This window comes from Dermacentor silvarum, chromosome 6 (genome assembly GCF_013339745.2).
Source record: "Dermacentor silvarum isolate Dsil-2018 chromosome 6, BIME_Dsil_1.4, whole genome shotgun sequence".
Lineage (NCBI taxonomy): Eukaryota > Metazoa > Arthropoda > Arachnida > Ixodida > Ixodidae > Dermacentor > Dermacentor silvarum.
The window spans coordinates 133,428,198-133,447,779 of NC_051159.1; the positions used below are offsets into that span (position 1 = coordinate 133,428,198).

Genomic DNA, 19,582 nt, shown 5'->3' on the forward strand with positions numbered 1-19,582 from the left:
AGGGGTATTGTAACGTGGTCGATCGTATAAGTACCATATGTGTCCAACGTACATAACCGAGCAAAAGAGCGGACTCTGCAGAAGTCTGATAAGCCGCTGGTGGCGATCCTTAATTGGGCTTATCTCGACAGTCAAGGGTCCGGCCAAGCTCTGTCCTTGTTCTCAGCCGTTTCCATCTCGTGGGCTGGTCATCGTGGGTGGGTGAGTGCAAAAATTTTGAGGAACAAACACGCAAACAAGATGACGTTCTCCATGTGAGACCGCGCTGCTGTCGCAGTTCAGTGCCGAAGAAGTCGCTTGACTGCGATTTCTTTTTCATTTTTTTTTTTGCCTGAGGCTTTCAATCATAGTTTACCGAAGATATCACCCGCATAGGGCTCGGAATATGTTCATGCTGTTCGCATTCTTGTGTCGGGCCATGGTAAATCTAATCGTATCAGAAAGGCATCCGAGCAGGAAAATTTCCAAGTTCTGTAACGGGCAGTACAGTCAAGGTGATAAGTGATACCTGATCTTGAAAAAAATGTTGAGCAGTTTTCTCTTGGAACGTGGTGCGTGCCGTGCTCAGTAAGTCGCGTTCAATGTGAGCTGCAACACGACGGGCCCGTGGTCGAAGAGGTCTGCACGGCGGCGCCGACATTCGAAAAACTGGTTTAATAAATACCAGTAATTGGAACGGCGCTTTGTTCTCCAATTTTTCGTGTCTCGGCGTCGCCGTGCATTCGTGGAGCACCTTCGACCACGGTCACCTTGTTGTCTTTCATACCGAACGCGACTGTACGTTAAATACACCCGAGTTGTCTCATGCAGTTCCTATTAACAAGGAAGGAGTTATTCTCCATAGCACGCTTCCCAGCTAGATTTAGAGCCGGCACGAGGTTCAACTCTTGCTATGCACATTATTATTTGGTTGTTTGAAACATAGCCCAAAGCGCCAGCCTTTTCAATAATGCGGTCTTTGTTTCAATTTGCGGTAGGCGGGAAACTGTTCAGTGCGCGCGCGCGTTCCTGAGAACACAAACACACGTCTTTAACGTTCCTTATAAAAGTAAAACCATGCGTAAAAGAGCTCCGAGAACGTTGTTAGAATTAAAATTCTGTGGTTTTACGTGTCGAAAAAACGAAAAACAAACAAACAAACAAACTATCTGGTTATGCAGAGACGCCTGTAGTGGGGGATTCCAGATTAATTTTTACCACCATGGGGTTCTTAACGTGCTCCTTTTTTTTAGCATGAATGGCCAACTAGCCCAAGCAACCACCCTCGTCCTAATTCTAAGCGCACGGGCATTTCTGCATTTCGCCTCCAATAAAATGCGGCCGGCGCGGCCGCAATCGAACCCGCGACCTTGAGCTTAGCAGCGCAATTACGCCTTAGCACAATAAGTTACCGCGGTGGGTAACGTTGTTATAGGAGCACTTAATGCTTGAAAACGCAAGCGTGTCATTGTTGTGCTAACACATGCAACTAGTCGTTTATTGTACGGTCGGCCACAAAAGCTTACGGGCACAATATTTTTGAACTTTTGTCCCATAAACATTCGTGGCCGACTGTGCCTATAAAAATAAGGGGAATGCAGTGAAAGAAATTGAAAGCTCCAAGGATCGATCATTAATTGAATATATATATTCTACTGCTGATTTTCCAACTTTCGCAAGCAGGGAAGATAGCATGCATGCAGCGGCTCTCATTGCAAATTGACGGCACAAACCTGTTCGAGTGATCAGCGTTCGCAGATGTAATTTATGACCGAGCAGTTCATCGTAATAGAGTTACTTTAACCGCCAATAGAACGCGTGACCTCTGCTCTGAGACCGAACGTCATATAGCCGCTGAGTAACCGCGAAGCCTAAGCGGAAGGTACCGTTGCACATTGACGTCCCCTTGGACCACTGCTTTGTACACGGACGCTGCTGTTACACAGTGTTACGTTCGGCGACCAGCGGGGGCAGCGATCTTGGAAGCGTCTCCTGATTGCCTGCGACTAATCGCTTCGGGAGGCTGAAAAGCCGTCCCGCCGGGAAAAGATCAGCGGCGACACCTTGTCTCTACACCTTACTCTTGAAAAAGTAGACGCGTTCTCACGGCCGCTCGACAGACCAGCTGGCCGCCAAGGCAGTTCTCCAAACCCGTTCGATGGCTGGCCCATTCCGAGAACAACCGACGCGTCAAGTTTGGCGCGAGGCCACCTGTCCTACGAGCGTCTCCTCCTTTCTGTGGGGCAGTGCGCAGTGTGTGCCCGAGGGAATTTCTTCGAAGGTGCTCGGGAAACAAAGGCGACGGGGGAGTATGCGCACCCTCTCCCTCAAGGCGGAACCTACGTGGACTTTCGACGCTCCGATTGGAGGATGGTGGGACCGCAGCTTGGACAGAGGGGTTTTAAGGGAGACTTTGGGGGCCATCGAGAGTGCTCTCCCATCTGCCGAGTGCTCTCCCATCGGGCCTGAGATGTAGCCAGTGCTTCGATATAGTATGCTCCGACCCAGTCAAGCTAGACTGATGAGACGTACCGTCTCGTTCTCATACTCGTGATGTAAATAGTGTAAATAAACCCTGTACTCTTCGTTCTCAATGAGAACATGTTCCTGCCTTCAAGTCCGTCCCCAAACCCAACAACGGGACAGTGGAGACACGGCATGGATCAGCCCTACGCATTTGCCGCTGCAAGGGAAAAAACATTACGCAACGGCTGCCAATGACTCTACTTGAGCTCTAGGCCATATACGACACCATTGAGGCAGCCTCATATTATTATCGGACACCACACAAGTACACATATACACCGATTCCCCGAGTGCCATGAAACAGCTGAAGAGAGTCCGCAAAGCTATACATCGATTTGCCGAAAGATACGTAAGCTTCACAAAAAACTCGCCTTCCCATGTTCACGTGCACTGCAGCCTACAAAGGGCATAACTATGACCCTTTCGGTGCAATGTCAGATAGTTAAGCCCCACGCACGACAGGAAAAAACACGCACCCACCAACACCTTTTGTGTCAGACTTATTTACGACTTTCCTAGCCCCCCAAAATTCCCTCATACGGGACACACGGGCTCTTACCAAAAACGGAAGTTGGCCCTCGGCCATAACCTGATAAACGACTCGATTTTATGTACAAGAGCTGCGTTTGCCTAGTTGCGGGTCTGGAGGCTCGTGCTCACGGACACGTAGTTACTGTGTGTGCTGCCTACGTGAGCACATACTGGAACTATATATATATGCAGATCGGTTCCCAGTCGACTAACGTTTAAAATACTACCCTTAATGTGCTTCCTTTTTTTTTTCTTCTAGGGAACATCTATGAAGCAGCAGTGATATGGCTATAGAATGTCCGTGTCTTCACTTCGTTGGTCGGTGAATATATATAGGGCACACGCTTACTCTGGACGCGCCTGGGAGTATATACTGTGAGTTGTGATTTGCGCCGCGCACCCAGAAAGGGCGATGTGCCGCCTCTGCACGATCGGGCAGCTATAGGCGCCTCGCGTTGAAATGGAGCTGCCCAAACAAGACGAATGGTTCCTCGAACCTTGAAAGGCCGCGTTCCGCGAAGCGCCGGACCGCGTTGACGCGCGCCGCCGTTTGAACAGCTGTCCGCGGCCGGCGACCATGATCTGCACCCTCGGACGACCTGCCTCACGATGGTAAGTGCGTCGCCGCTAGTGCTGGGGGGCAGCAGCCAATGCAAGCGCGATCGGTGGCATTGCTGCACTCAACTGCGCCTCCTACGTTTTGAAGGCGTATTTATGCTGTGCTCGTTACACCTAACTGACCCAATTAAGTAACACGATTGTTGGGAATGACGTCTAAATAGTGGTTGTAAGTGCCAGGACCCCCTGGCGTTGTCAACGTAAGTTACCATTCAGACCATGTTCAAGCCGCGCAGTTGATGCCTATGCATGCGGCGGCCAAGCTTATGTGTACGTAGTCGTATATCGGCCAACGGAGTCGCTCACTTCAATTCATGCAATAGCGGGTTTTCTTAATTGCCTTTTTCGTCACTGGAGAAAGGATGGGAACGTCTCCGCTCGTACGTGAATAACCGTGGTTCTTGCTGTGCCCCCCCCCCCCCCCCTCCCTTGAGATGTATATGGCGATCACGGCCCCGTCACGCCTGGAGGACGTATCCCCACCGTTGCTTACTTCGTTTTCTTTACGTACATCGCGCGGTTTCAGTGTGCACTGAATAAGTGATGCTAGAAACCATGCAAGTTTAAACGTGGAGCGCTACAGCGATTTTGCCCGCCGCGCAGAATGAAACAGAATTGAAAAGAGCGTGCTTGATGGCGCACGAGTATGTATGTACACGAGTTTGAAAAGAGCTATGTTTAGAGGTAATGGTCGCACGGCTGGTGTTTTCACGGACTCGCTAAGGCTTCTCGGACGTTTGGAAGCATTGGCGCACGTGGTCAAACGGCCGATAGAGTAAGAGTGCCGATCTAATGAAGCCTCACGCAGACGCGATCGTCAGCACGTTCTTGTGTAATGGCCGCTGAGAGTGGCTATGGGAGAAACAGGATACGCAGGAAGAGGTGCGCATGTTATTTAAGCTTTGCCGGGTTTTGCTATTGCTTCTCGTTTCCGATAAACAGCAAAGAACGCCCTTCAACTTTTTTTTTTTTTTGGCGGGTCTTTTGGGAACTAGCCATCACTTCGCTGTAGTATATATGCTGACCCCACAAGGATCATGTACTATCGGCGTCAAATGAAACGCGAACAGCGGCGCGCCTAACGGAATGTATAGTGCGCGCCGTCCAGTCGTCACCATTGAGAGGCGCGAACATCCGGTTTGACTGCCCTGCGCGATGATGCTCCCACCTTTCGTTTCTTTTTGGCTCTTTTATTTCAAAGCGAGAAACGAAAATCAAAGAAAACAGAAGATGAAATATCACAGCTTAGGGCAAGTATTATCGCCAAGCGCAGCGAAACCGTATATGTTCTATCGGCGTCAAATTAAACTCGAACAGTCATGCGCATGGTATACAGTTTGGGCAGTCATCGTTACTGCGCCGTCATCTTTTGTCGCTTTCAAATAAAAGAACCAGAACGGAAACGAAAATATTGCAGTATATGGGGAACATCTTCACGCAGTGCAGTCAAACCGGATGTGCGCTCCTGTCGATGGTGACGACTGGACGGCGCGCACTATACCTTCCGGCAGGCGCTTCCGCTGTTCGCGTTTCATTTGACGCCGATAGTACGTACTGCCACAATGGCACATTTTCGCATAAGAAGTCAGTAGAAACGAGTGTATGTTTTTTATACTGGCAAAAAGAAGTGTTTTAAAGAACGAAGTCTTTGCCAGCTCGGGTCCGGTGCTCATATAGTTAATGCGCGATGGGTGGTTTGAAAAACCACACGGTGCAGATGGAATCTCGAACTCCATTACTATTATAAAAAGACTCATTGTTTCAATATTCAAACCAGTTTTAGAAGCGCCTCAGATGAGATGCTTAAGCTTAAAACACACACACACACACACACACACACACACACACACACACACACACACACACACACACACACACACACACACACACACACACACACACACACACACACACACACACACACACACACACACACACACACACACACACACACACACACACACACACACACACACACACACACACACACACACACACACACACACACACACACACACACACACACACACACACACACACACACACACACACACACACACACACACACACACACACACACACACACACACACACGCACGCACGCACGCACGCACGCACGCACGCACGCACGCACGCACGCACGCACGCACGCACGCACGCACGCACGCACGCACGCACGCACGCACGCACGCACACACACACACACACACACACACACACACACACACACACACACACACACACACACACACACACACACACACACACACACACACACACACACACACACACACACACACACACACACACACCACACACACACACACACACACACACACACACACACACACACACACACACACACACACACACACACACAAATAGTAGCAGAACACGCAAAAATAAGTAGATTCTGAAGTTTTATCACCTAATCACTAAACACCTTAAAGAAAAACAGTTAATAGACCTCTTGGTAGATCAGTAGCTGCATGTGGCAGAACCGCACGTACCACAGGCGCCTGTGTTTTTGTTTACACGTATTAATTAACCTTTTTTTTTGTCCTTAGAGGGCTGCAGTGAATTAGTTTGGGAAGGGGCGAGAGTGCTAGCTGTGAGGAAGTTAGTTCCCCTCTACTTAAACGAACACCACAACAGCGAAGCTTTTTACTGTGCTTGTAGCATCTTGGACCGCTTGGGGGCTGAAGTCGATACTACGTTATTTCATTTTGAAGGTATCAAAAAAAAAAAAGAGTCAAGAATCATGGCGGTGAAGTTATTTATAGCACTTGCACATTCATTACTTTTACTACATATTTATGCAGTACTGGCAGCCACAGAGTTTAATAGCAAACAACGTTTGTGTATTGCTGGATGCTGTTATATAATGCATGGTTTCATTATGTGTCAGAAGTGCGTTCTTTTTTTCCCTTTTTTTTTCTGTTAGTTACTTTCTAAAACAAAGCTGAAAGGCATGCAGTAGATTATCCATGTTTAAATATGATAATACTTTTACGTGGATTACTTTTTCAGCTTCTGATAATATTGGTGATATTATATTCGGTCGATTGTTAATCAATGCGCTTTTGTAGCGGCACCTTTAAATGTTTGTATAACTCGAACAACTTGCATATTCTAGGGGGAAAATGCCAGAACTCGGGATTGTATTGCAAACCTGTGTAATTACTGGACATAGAATGTCTAGAACATATTCCACAGATTCCTGTTTGAATGCCGTCGACGTCGTAGGTTTGGCAATTTTTCATATCGTTAAGTCGCGAAAATACTTCTGCAGAGTCAGCGGGAGTAAGAAACAGCGATCCTTTGGTACTGGTACGGGTTGCGCTTTCGAAGACAAGGACACAGTAAGGCGCACAGCTAAACAAACGGGAGCACTCTATATATACATACATCACCGAACAGCCACGTGACGCTTCCTATCGGACTGACGAATTCAAGAAGAAAACTTCTTTATCTGACGGCGCAATCGATGGTGTACTGACGGTGTACACATAAAGAAATTTCCTTCTTGAATTCGTCAGTGCGATAGGAAGTGTCACGTGGCTGTTGGATGATATATGATGACGGAAAATTTTCAATAAATAACAGTTGCTAGAGCGCTCCCGTTTGTTTATGCGTGCCTTACTGTGTCCTTGTCTTCGAAAGTGCAACCCATACCAGTATGCAATTCCAAATCGCCCAAGAAACAGCACTCTTAAAAAGATACGTTACTAGTATTTCCCAGAAAATGCACATCATAATCAGTGTTTGGAAATGTGCTTTGTCTGACTGCATTGTCAAATAAAAAGTCACAGGCCTGCGCGGCACACGCAGCACAGTCACAGCGTAAGCTGGTTGAGCGGCTCAAGAGTAGCTCCAATTTGGGCACCACTGCACATCAGGGTCTTCGCGGCAGTCTGTTTGCCTCGTTTTGACGAGAACGATCTTAACTGTCCACCCGGCGTCGACGGCGAGCTGCGGCTTGTAATGATCTCTCCAGAGCAATTTGCTGAGCCCGATCAAGCCTTACAACTACAACTTACATGTCGGGCGCATCGCGTTTTCAGGCACCTTAACTAGATGGCGCCACCATACTGGCGGAGGCTCGGGAGCACGTTGATTGCGCGCCTCGTCTGAATCGCATATCGTCGTCTGCGCCTGCGGACGCTGCGTTTGCAGGCATCTTACCCAGATGGCACCACCATACTGGCGGAGGCTCGAGTTGTCTCACTCTGCGTTTGACTTAGGGTATTTTCCGCTGCCCGATAGCAAGCGCTTGCGTGGCTCAGTGGTAGAGTATCCGGCTCCCACGCAGCGGGAGCGGGCTCGATCCGGCGGGAATCGGGTACTTTTTCGCGTTTCCGGCGATAGCGGTTACGCGGCGGACGCCGCCGGCGGCGGCATCATCGCGACACGAAACGGCTATCGGAATGAGTCCATAACAGCTTACGCTGTAAAATAATGTGCGGTTGACCTAGCTCGGTTGTTTCAGGAAAATACCCAGTCATTCTGTGCAGAGATGCCCATGGCGCTACTCAATTACCTTAGTATCTGAAGTCTGACTATAGGGCCCACTCGAACATAGTGCGGAAACTGTGAACCTCCAGGGCGTGGTCGCGCCATCTGCTGGAGGCTTCTACATGGTTTCACTTGCCATCTCAGTGAATGTTGTATATCATGTGGTTCATCCTCTGCACCAACACAATTAACAACGACAAATCCGTCTTTGCTGGCCTTGCAGGTCTGAACCATTGCTGCTTCTATCACATGTACTACTTCTGGCTCTGACTTCAACTTCGAGGGCGCGCCCCTTGACGGAACCCGGTAGGCAGCACCCGTTTCCTTCTCTAATACACGCTGTCACTAACAGTTGAACCTTGTTATAATGAAGTCGGATCTGACACAAAAATATATTCGTTATGTCCGATATTTGTTATAGGCTTATATTTTCTACACACTGACATCGACGAGACACATTTTATATTAGCTTCGTTATATCCGTGTTCGTTATATCGAGTATGACTGTATCTGGTGGCGACGTATGCACGTGGACAGTGCATAGACACGAATAGATGGTAGAGCCAAACAATTTTACGAAACATCCTGTCCTGGCAGGTAGTGACGATTGTGGCGTATGGTCGCGGCGAGGTGGCCGAGTGGTGGGTGGTGTAGTTGCCGACCCGGCGCCCTGGATGGTGCAGCTGATGCGCGGGCGTAAGCACATCTGCGCCGGTGCCCTCGTCTCTCCAAGGCACGTGCTCACAGCTGCCCACTGCGTCCAGCAGCACAGGTGCGTATACCGCGAAGCACAGAGACAGTCCAAGATGACTAGCGCCGCTGTCTCTCCCTCTTGCACCGGCTGCGGTGGCCAAGTGGCGGTTGCGCCCCCGGAGTCCAGCAGCTTTGTGCCGCACCAGAGGTGCGCAGCGTCAACTACGTCGATGTTTCGCTGGCTAATGGCGTTATGTTGGGTGCGTGAAAAAAATTAAGAAAAAAAGGGGAAAAAACCTATGGGAACCAATATCCAAAAACCCACAACTTCCCGCAGCCGAGGCGGGCGCTCTACCACTAGGCCATATCTCGTCTTTGTTTGCTGCACTCCTTCTTTTACAATCCACGCTCAAGGCACCACCTCTTAAACTACCACTGCGAACTTACTCTCGCATAAGTCACAGCTCTGCCATAGCACGTTTACCCGGCCGCTCATCTGCCATGACCACTTCCTTCTTTCCTGATGCAATCGTTTATTGGAATGCGCTCCCTGACCACTTCGTTACCTGTACTGACCGCAAAAAATTTCGTGAATAGCTAACAAATCACTTCGAATAACTTTCTGCTCCCAGTGTACATCGTTGATGAGCCCATCATAAACCACTCGGAATAGTCTACCCTTGTGAACCCTTCCACCTAGTGTATTTTTTTTCTTGTTCGCGAACGTATTGCCGTGTTGCTTCTTTAAATTCGTAAGTTTTGTTTCATTGTTTCAAGTCCTGCAAAATCGGCAATGTTTCTTTTTTTGTTGTTGTTTTGTACGTAACCACTTTTACACATGTTTGTATTGCCCCCCCCCCCCCCCCCCCATCTTATGTAATGCCTTCAGGCCTTCAAGGTGATAATAAATGAAATTCAATATCAATCCGGAGCTATCTGCTTCGGAGTTTCTCGTAACCTCTATGTTGCTTTGAGACATCAGAACCGATTGGAGGAGGCATAAACTTTATTTACGGAAATGAGAGAGAGAGAGAGCAAGGAGAGGAAAGGCAGGGAGGTCAACCAGAAGAGCGTCCGGTTTGCTACCCTGCACTAGGGGTGAGGGAAAGGGGGAATAGAAAGAATAAAATAGGGAGAGAATGAGTAGTGAGTACACGTGGTACGATGTACAGGGACACTATAGGCGGTCTCTTAAACCGGTGCACTTCAAATACTGCACTAATGCTCCAGACAGTAAAATCGTCCGAGGTGGGCGGCGTCCCTAGTCCAGGATGCCGTGGGCCTTAGCCGATATCTTGGCCCTGCTCACCAGGCGATGCTGGTCTTCAGGGCTCGGGCTTGTCAGCTGGGCCTCCCACTGATCGACGGTTGGTCCGGTGATAGGTGGTGTCCGATGGTTTTTGTCCACATTCCCAAACCATGTTGTAGAGGGCATTGAGCGCAGAGCAGAAGGCACACTTGTGAGTGTAGCTTGTAGGATACATGGTGTGTAGCAGGGTGCTGTGCGGGAATGTGCCGGTCTGTAGTTTGCGGTACATCACCGCCTCTTCTCTTGTCAGCTTGGGATGCGGGGGTGGGTAGATCCTCCTACCCAGTCTGTAATGACTCAGGATATCGGCGTAATTTTTCGGGACGCTATCATGTTGGTCTACCGGGGCTCGTGAACCCGGTGGGATAGCCCGAAGAATGTGATCTCGGGCAGCGGCGTTAGCCGCTACATTACCCGCCAGGGTCTCGTGTCACGGAACCCAGACAATATACAGTTCTTGAAAACTGTTTAGTTTTTCGAGGATGTTCAGGGCTTGTTTGGAAATGCGGCCATTTTAGTAATTTCTACATGCTGTTTGTGAGTTCGTGATGACTGTGATGTGATCTTCCTCTCGCTTGCTCGTAGTGGCCGCCAGTGCTATCGCCGTTTCTTCTGCGCATTCGATGTATGGAGTGCTTAACGAGGCCGCTGCAACCTCTTGTCCTTGGCCGTTGATCACGCTGATAGCGTGGGCCGCTCTGTTCTTGTACTTTGCCGCGTCGGTGTATCTGGCTTCTTGTTTTGGTCCTTCGTAGGCCTTACGTATAGAGCTTGCACTCTCGCTTGTCTCCTTTCTCTGTTGTATTCAGGGTGCATGTTTCTCGGGATGCTGGCTACCGTGATCTTTTCGCTCAGGAGCAGAGGAACCCGCTGTTTTCTGGACTCATATTCGACTGGGTAGCCCAGTCTTAGCGTGTCCCTGCCCGTGCTGGTGAGCTTGAGTCGCTGTATCTGGATCGTCTTGTGGGCCTCTGCTAGTTCCTACCAGGTATTGTGGATGCCCAGGCTGAGTAACATCTCCGTCGACGTCGTCGGTGGAAGCCCCAGTGCCAGCTTGTAGGTCTTTCGTATTAGAGTGTTCAATTTGTCTCTCTCGCTGTTCTTGAGACCCAGGTACGGGGTGCCGTAAGTGACTCTGCTGAATATCAGGGCTTGTATTAATCTGATCGTGTCCTGCTCTTTCAGGCCGTGCTTCCTGTTAGTCACTCTTTGCACCAAGTGCGCGACTTGGGTAAGTGTCGCTTGCAGCTTTTTAAGGGCGGCGAGACCAGCACTGTTCTTCTGGAAAGTGAGGCCCAGAATACGGAGTACGTCCACCTTGGGTATGTTGACTCCATGTAGGGTCAATGTTAGGTCCGGTGCCTCCTGGGGAGGCCACCCTCGTGTCTCCTTTTTGAGGATCAGGAGCTCCGACTTTTTCGGGGCGCATGAAAGACCGCAGCGGTGTAGATAATGCTCGGTCCTGTCGATGACTTCCTGCAGGGCGCCCTCTATCGTACGGTATGTGCTCTACATTTTCGTTACGTGCTGTAGTAAGGAAAGGGGGGAGGGCTATTTTTGCGATCACGTTTGTTTGCCAAAATACTACAAGAGACGGCAGGCAAATGTCTAACGTATACCCTGTTTACGCATACACGAGTATGTGAATACGGGCCGAAAACGTTTCTGTCAATGAAGTGTGATGGTGGTTCAGGTTCCTGCGTGGGCACCATATATTTGTTTGATTGATTGATAGGTTTCAGCGCCTCAAAGCAACATAGGGACTATGGAGAGACTGTAGTAGCGGAAGGCTCCGAATCACAACCACCTGGATTCGTTGACGTGCACTCAAAGAGTTCTCTAGCTTGCACTCCACCCCATCGGTATGCGGCTGCCGTGGACCGAAACTGCGAGCTTGCGATCAGTGGCAGAACGTCATAGTCACTGCGGCTCAGTGACTGTTATGTCCTGCTGCTGAGCCAACACCACCTAGCACAAGGCCTGTTCACTCCGATCCATGACGTCATTCTACCTGGCCCGACTGCCACATAATCTAATGGGAATGTTTCTGAGTCAGCCGCGGTGAATTAGACGTCACCGCTTTCGTCACGCCAGCCTTGGCAATAGAAATTTCGGGTCAGGTTGCATGACGTCATGGACCGGAGTGAACAAGCCTTGTGCTATCTAGGTGGTGTTGGCTGACCACGATGCCACATGTGGCAGTGCGGCTAGCGAAGGCCGCACCCTGATGGGCCAATGGAATGCAAAGGCGGCCAAAATTAATCTGAAACTAACCGCCGCAGTTACCAAGTCAGTTACGGCTGCGATGCTCGCCGCCAAAGTTGCCAGCAGTATAGGCACCGTGCATTGCAGTTTGCGCGCGATCTATGCGCCACTACAAGTGAAGCTTTGGGACGGCCAGTGCCAAAACCAGCAAAACTGGAGAGACGCTGTATACATTCGCCGTGATACTTTCGATCGCTTATCACGAAAGAATGACTGTCCGAGTTGTGAAAATATCAAAGTGCTCATGCTCTGCATATGATAGCACGCGTTCGCAATCGATATGAGCAGCGGGAACAATTGTGAGCTTAATATCGTCAAAGCGCAGGGCATACCTCTCAAACGAGCGACCATAAGGAAGCCGTTGTCGTTCGGACTGGCGTATCATTTTCATCGCCTCTCTAGCGGCCGGCGTCGGCAATACTGGGGCGAAACATGAAATGTCGTAGCATCATCTGAACAGTGAACGGTGCCCATGCGTGGCGGCTGTGCGTGCTAAATGCAGGCCCGATCTGCGGCTTCGGCTGGCAGAAGGTGCCGAGCATGCTCCTCGACAGGTGCTCGTGCACGAGAATTTCGACGCATCCGAGCTGCGCCACGACCTCGCGCTTCTGGTGCTCGAACAACCGGCGGCTGCGGCCCGCGCCGAGATGGTGTGCCTGCCCACTGCAAGCGAGGAGAACCACGAGGGCAGGGCGGCCCTGGTGTCTGGTTGGGGCTCCACCGGGTCGCACGAGCAGATGCAGCAACAGGAGAATGTGGGAGAGGGCATCCCGGAACACCGCGAAGCCATGGTGCAGACGCTGAACCGTGACCAGTGCGAAGAGGCCTACCTGGGCTTGCTGGACATCACTGACGAGAAGCTATGTGCCGCGGGCGATGGCGTGGACACTTGCCAGGTAAACGCGACCGTATAGCAGGAGCGTATAGGCTATTGGTATAGCGCCGCTTTGATCGCCGCTCAGCGTTTGATTATTTATTTTTTCTGTCAAGGGAATGCGCGCAGACCAAGTTGCACGTAGTAGAGCCTCACTCACCGCTCTCCGCGGGTACAAAGAACGTGTTCTTGGACAAGTTAGCGTTTACAATACATTATACTACTTGGCGCAACGCGGCAACGTGAAATAGAGAAAGAAAGACACTGCGTGTCTGCTGGAGGCTGGATACGCTTTGCTTCTGAGCACGAGCATACATGCATGTGCAGGCGATAGCTGCTCGCGCTTTTCACTGCGCACTGGAAGCCGTGCATAGCCATGGGTGATAGAAAACACGTGCCGACAAAGCATGCTTTCGTTTCGCAGCCTGGCCGTTTAGGGCGGGTAATATGTAGCGATGTCTGAAAGGAGGTGGTGAGGGGCAGCTGCGCGCGGTTTTCCGCAGCGGAAGTCACGAATAGCTGGCAGTGCCTCTGAGTCATCAATCTTCGGTGGGAAGGTGCAAACGCACTCTAGAGAGCACCGCTGCATGCTGTCGCACATTCACCAGGCGCAGGTAACTAGCACAACGACCGCACCTGAAGCTTCTTGGTGGCCGTCACCGTGAGTCGCAACTGCCTTCATGGCGTCTTAATATATAATTCATGAGCATCCCGAAAAATGAACGCGGCACGGTGGCTCAGCGTCTATGAAGTGCATGGTTTTAGCGTACATCGGTTCCTAGCGACCTAGCTTTGTTGACGGCGGAAAGCGAAAATGCGGGCGTATACATATATAAGTTTAAAAGCAGCCGTGGTGGACAAAATTATTCCGAAGGCCTCCAAACATGGCATCTCGTATAGGCTACAGTGCAGCTTTGGTACGCGATACTCAATTCTGGAAAGAAGACGCATGCGTTGTGAAGTGCTCATGCGTATAGGGGAGCACAGAGTTGAGGCCAGTCCGATAACAACGTACGCTATCGTTTCTGACCACCCTTGGGAAGTCTTTTTAAGATTGTGCAACAAAGACAGCGACCTAAGAAAAAGCAGACAGAGACAGCCGAGATCCCGCTGTTAACTCACGTTTAATCAGAAAGCACGCCTGGACAATAATAGAGAAATGGAATGAAGTGAATGCCAGTTGATATAAAAGATCCCTTCTGCGCCGTATTTGTTGTTCATTCTCTCCTGATCCTTCTTTTCTTTGCACACTACGTTCGAGCAACAGATTATCGCGTTGGACGCCGTTCTGCAGGGCGACTCCGGAGGCCCGCTGGTTGTGAGCGACCCGGTGCGCGACCGCTTCTCAGTGGTCGGCGTCACGTCGTTCGGCGTGCGCTGCGGTGATTCCCGCTTTCCGGGAGTGTACACACGCGTGGCCGCCTACCTGCCCTGGATACGCGAAAAGATGGTTGAGCACTAGTGAGTATATCGAGGGGAGCAGAGGAATTGGTGTACTATGGTGCACTATACAGATGAGATAACGTTGGTGAAGATCATGTTTCAATACACGCGGTTTATGAGATGTCGGATTGTGGGAGTGTCATTTCGCAACCAACAAGCGCGAATGGGGGGTATTCTGTAAGAGTCCACTTAGTGGACTGTCCATTTCGGCAGCTGCTGATTGGCTGGAACAGCACGAGTGAGGAGGAGAACGGTGCCCCAGTACGTCTCCTCGCTCGTGCAGCTGTAGCCAATCAGCGACAGCCGAAATGGACAGACCACTAGGTGGTCTCTTACAGAATACACCCGGCCCCCCACCCCCGACCCTGCTTATGCGTAGAGAAAAAGAGAAAGAAAGTATTTTTATGAAGAGCAAAAAGATGACTCTGCAAGACAATTTTGAATGCGCCAGCCGATCTTGTCGGAACACGGCATTTCTGTTAAGAAATTGCATTAGTGGTGATAGGGTGGATTGGGTTAAGTTTGTTCGTCGTTAAAATTCGGGACCTACTTTCGGAGGTCAAACGTTGTGTGTGTTTCAAGACCCACGACCGCGGAGAGCGGTGTGCTTCCTGCAGCGCCGTCTCCAACCCTCGTTGGTACGAAGTTGCAAACTAATGGGGAAACGTTTTCGTTTAAGTTGCACATGCTGCCCCGTGGTACGCAGGTTCTCGACCGAGTATGCGACTGGCTTATCGGGAAAGCTTCCCCGGCGACCTCGCCATCCGCTTCTTACCGACACAGGTTGCAGTATGCGCATTATGGATTGCCCTGTCGGCTGCACACCGTGGGCATATCGCAAGCGGAACTTCGCAGTGTCTGCGCCTTTACTGGCATCACGTTTGTCATCTATACGTGCGTTTTAGAGACGGCCGGAAGCCGATTTTCGCAAGGACGGAATGAAATGTGACTCATTCTTTTGAAAAAGCTGATGTCGTCACGATACTCGCTTCTGTAAACAGTTGCAGCTGGCTGGTATTGTCATAGTTGAGTAAAATATTCCTCTCGCACAGCTCATTCCAACTCCACCTTTTCTTTCTTTTTAAAAAATTTAAGCTTATAAAACAACAAAATCAATGGCTGGACGACAGCAATAATTCTGTTTTCCGTGAAACGCCAGTGTGACAGGTTCGAATAAAATTTTGTGTTCTTGTGTGTTAGTGGCACTGAAAGCACACTATGTAATAAGTAAGAAAAAGTAAGAAATAAGAATAAAATAGAAATAAGGTTCAATGTAATAGGTTCAGGTGTAATAGAAATAAGTAAGATCTCTAGAGTGTAAGGCATATGCCACATTCCTTAGTGCATCGTTGCTTCAGGAATCGCTGAAAAGGTCGTCGGGGTGACAATGAATCGTAAGAACCTCAGTGTTTCAGGACGTGCCACCATAACCACATCTCGGTTGCAAAATACTTACGCAAGCCGTACGTGTTGATGACGATGTGATGACGCATGCATGCTTAGTGGCCGCAACGACTGAGAAACCGCTACGTCCACTTGGGACGGCGTCGACAAAGGCACAGCCCGACCTAAATGCGACGACCTTTCAAGGGAGATTGTGGAAGATGGCCTCGTTTACGGTAATTTGCCGGTTCTTTTGGAGAAGGCAAAAGGATGTTAGGGCCTTTACTTTTTTTTTGGAGAGGGCATTTTGCGTGAACGCTCCTTAAGATGGGGTGCGCTAGGAAATATAATGGCGCCGTATTTCGCTCTAAGAAAGTTTCCACAAGACATTCACTGGCTGCTGGTAATTCACGTACTATTCGTCACATACGCTGATAAACGCCACAAATGCGACTTGGGGACATTTTCTTTGTATATTTAAAGTAGGCGCATGCAAAAGTTTGTATGTTGACTCAGATATTACTCGGTAAATCAGATATGCGGCTTAAACCATGCAGCATACGTTCACACAAATCAAGCATGTCTATTATATTCGAATTATTAAATTAAGAGTGTCACGAAACTCACGTGATCATCATTTAGAAGTTATGCAAGAAAAAAGTGTGGTAACAGGGTAACAAAAAGGTAATGTGCAGCAATGTACTACGTTCGTGGTTTTTCGAAAATGCCTTTATGAACATCGCAGCAAGATATTGTCACTGAAAAATACTGCCATAATTACTGAAACTTATTTAAACACAGTGTCAATTTGAAGGGCAGTAGCTTTTCGCAAAAGAACCGTTAACGTGTAGCTCAGGAACGCAATAGACGCCAGAAATGTTTGTCAACTTAGAGGAGGAGGAGGAGGAGGAAGCAAGTTTAGTTTCACAACTAATTTATTTTAAAACGCTTAAAATTACTTTGCCATGTGCATGGAGAACACTGCTTCCTTAAACAGCGATATGCTGTTGTACATGGTATATGAAAAACTTCTTGTTTTTCAGATAGCCCAGAAATTTGAAGCCTACGACGGGTCCCTTTACCATGGACGTTTTTGCGGTGGGTTGTACCAGCCGGTGGGAAGCCTGTCGCGCTGTTTAACAACGGAAAGTGAAGGTCAATACAGGGTGTTCCTTATCAGTGACGGGTTCCACTTCAACGGCTAACCTGCATCGTTTCCTGATTGCTCTAGCGATCGAGCGCCATATAAGTTGTGCATATAGTGCACTTTTGCTTGGCACATGTGCTATTTTTTCTTGTGCAACCCGTCTCTGTGACTCGCCGGCTATGACGCTGCGGTGCTGTGCATGAGGTTGCGGGTGCGAATCCTGGCCGCGGCGGCCGCATTCAGATCGAAGAGGAATGGCATACCTTCCTACTTGCCCGATTCTTTATTTTTTTTGTAAAGGCCACAAATTTAAGCTCGTGCTACGACTTTACGAATGTTCCATAAAGTTTTATGACAAATAAGTTCGGTTCGCGAAAATGTTTAAAGCTCTCTAAAGGTGGGGCTGCTCAAGACTGCAAAAACAAAAAAGCGCAAAAAAGAAATTGCGATGCTAACTGCCTAGCCTTCTTGTGGCAGTGCAGGGCGCCATATAAAACGGAGAGCACTTACTACTAACAAGCTTGTTCAGAAAAGTTCCTTAAGCAGGCTAAATCGGCAGCAGCAAAGTCGCTGAAAGAGTCACTGTGACCTAATAATAAGCGCATGGTATGTCAGATTTTGCAGTTGTAAGTTTACTCCTGCCTGTGTGCTGCGTCTCAAGGCAAATCATGGTTAATAAAGCGCGTATGGGTATCCCAGAAAAGGTGTGCGCTCAGGGCAAACTATCCGTTCTCTTCGTGTTCGTGGGAGCATGTATGCGAATTTCATGCTCACAGCTTGGCGGGTATGTGCAACAACGCTCGTGCACCGTGTTTTAGGGTGCACGTCAAATAACCCCAACAGGTTAACGTTAACCTGGAGCTTTCTAGTATTCGATATGTACTTCATAAGATAATCCACTGCACAGTTTCGCGACGTCAAACATTTCATTTTTTCTTGTCCACGCCTCATTGCGCGCCCGACAAGCAGTTCACGGAACGCAGGTGACCTCCGTGACTCAAGAGTAACGATAAAGACTTCTACGGAAGGTTCTTGCTACACCGTGATCCTTAGGTTCGCTTACCGGCGACGGCGGCCGTATGGGGGCGGAATGCCATATAGGAGTGCGAATATACTCATGTACCGAGATTGGGATGCACGCAATACCCCAGTTACAGGGACCACGCTAGATCACGATCTCTTTCTATGTGCGTGTATTTTTCTTTATCTTTCTGCCTTCCCTTCCCCAGTGCAGGGTAGCAAACTGGATATCTATCTTCCGGTTAACCTCCCTGCCTTTCGCATCTCATTTATCTCTCTCTCTTTAGGTCACGATCGATCCCGGTCGGGATCGAAAGGGTCTGTGTGACACTGGTATTGAAGAAAAGCTTCAGGTGGTCAAATTTTATCCCAACTCCACACTGCGGCATTTCTTACAGCCACTGTGTGGCTGTAATGAGATGTAAAACCCACAAGTTGATTTTAGGGCTGCTTGACGAGTTTGGTTTCTAATGAAGCAAGTATTTTATTTCGATAGAACAGGCTGTGTTATTACTACAAGTTTGAACGACGCATTCGGTCGATAGACACCGGCACTTTTCTGGTTGTATTTCGTGTGCAAAAGTGGAAGTAGAAACCATCCGATCACGTGCGCAACGTCCTTGATGGTTTTGCAGCGCTGACATACATCTTCCTCGGCACAACGCATTGTTGGTTTGACTGCTACACATTTCTTTGGAATTTATATATTTTCAACTACTTCTACAACTAAACAGTTGTGCCTTATACCAATCTAGCAACTTGATTTACACAAAATGTGCCTGGCTAAGTGTACGGTCAATTCACCTACTAAGGTCATCTGGGAATTCGCCACTTACATCTGTGGTAGCCTGGCACATTTTCACGAAGAGTATTTGACATATCTGTAACGGCGGCTCAGCCATCACTTCACAAGAAAACGAAAGAACGAAAACGTCGGTGTCGAACACTGGCAGCGTTGGGCAGTGCGTCAAAGTGTGAGATGCCAGACGTTGAATTTCCGAACATGGTTATATAAATGAATGTCTTTGCACTGTACATCAGAATGGACAGTGCTGTTCGGTGGCTTCTTTAAATGCTTCTCATTTCTCACCGGTGTTTCATCGAAACTTCTGATGTCTCAGGATACTTGCTACGTGGATTTGAACGTTGCCGGCTTCAACCTTGCAAATGCAGTGCTATCCTAAGTTAATTGATCGCACAGTTAACTTGCGGATTTTAAATAATTAACGAGTTCATGAGCTATTACAATGCAATTAATCTTTTGCTATCGTCGGCGCGA

General features: G+C 49.0%; 1 protein-coding gene across 1 annotated transcript; it reads left to right on the forward strand.

The window, feature by feature from the left end:
• Positions 1-8,463: 8,463 nt before the first annotated feature.
• LOC119456906 (uncharacterized) lies at positions 8,464-17,895 on the forward strand. The gene is made up of 4 exons (XM_049669127.1): positions 8,464-9,122; positions 10,291-10,322; positions 12,897-13,332; positions 17,180-17,895. The coding sequence occupies exons 1-4, from the start codon at positions 8,724-8,726 to the stop codon at positions 17,339-17,341; spliced, it is 1,029 nt and encodes a 342-aa protein (XP_049525084.1). The 5' UTR covers positions 8,464-8,723; the 3' UTR covers positions 17,342-17,895.
• The last annotated feature ends 1,687 nt before the right edge of the window (positions 17,896-19,582 follow it).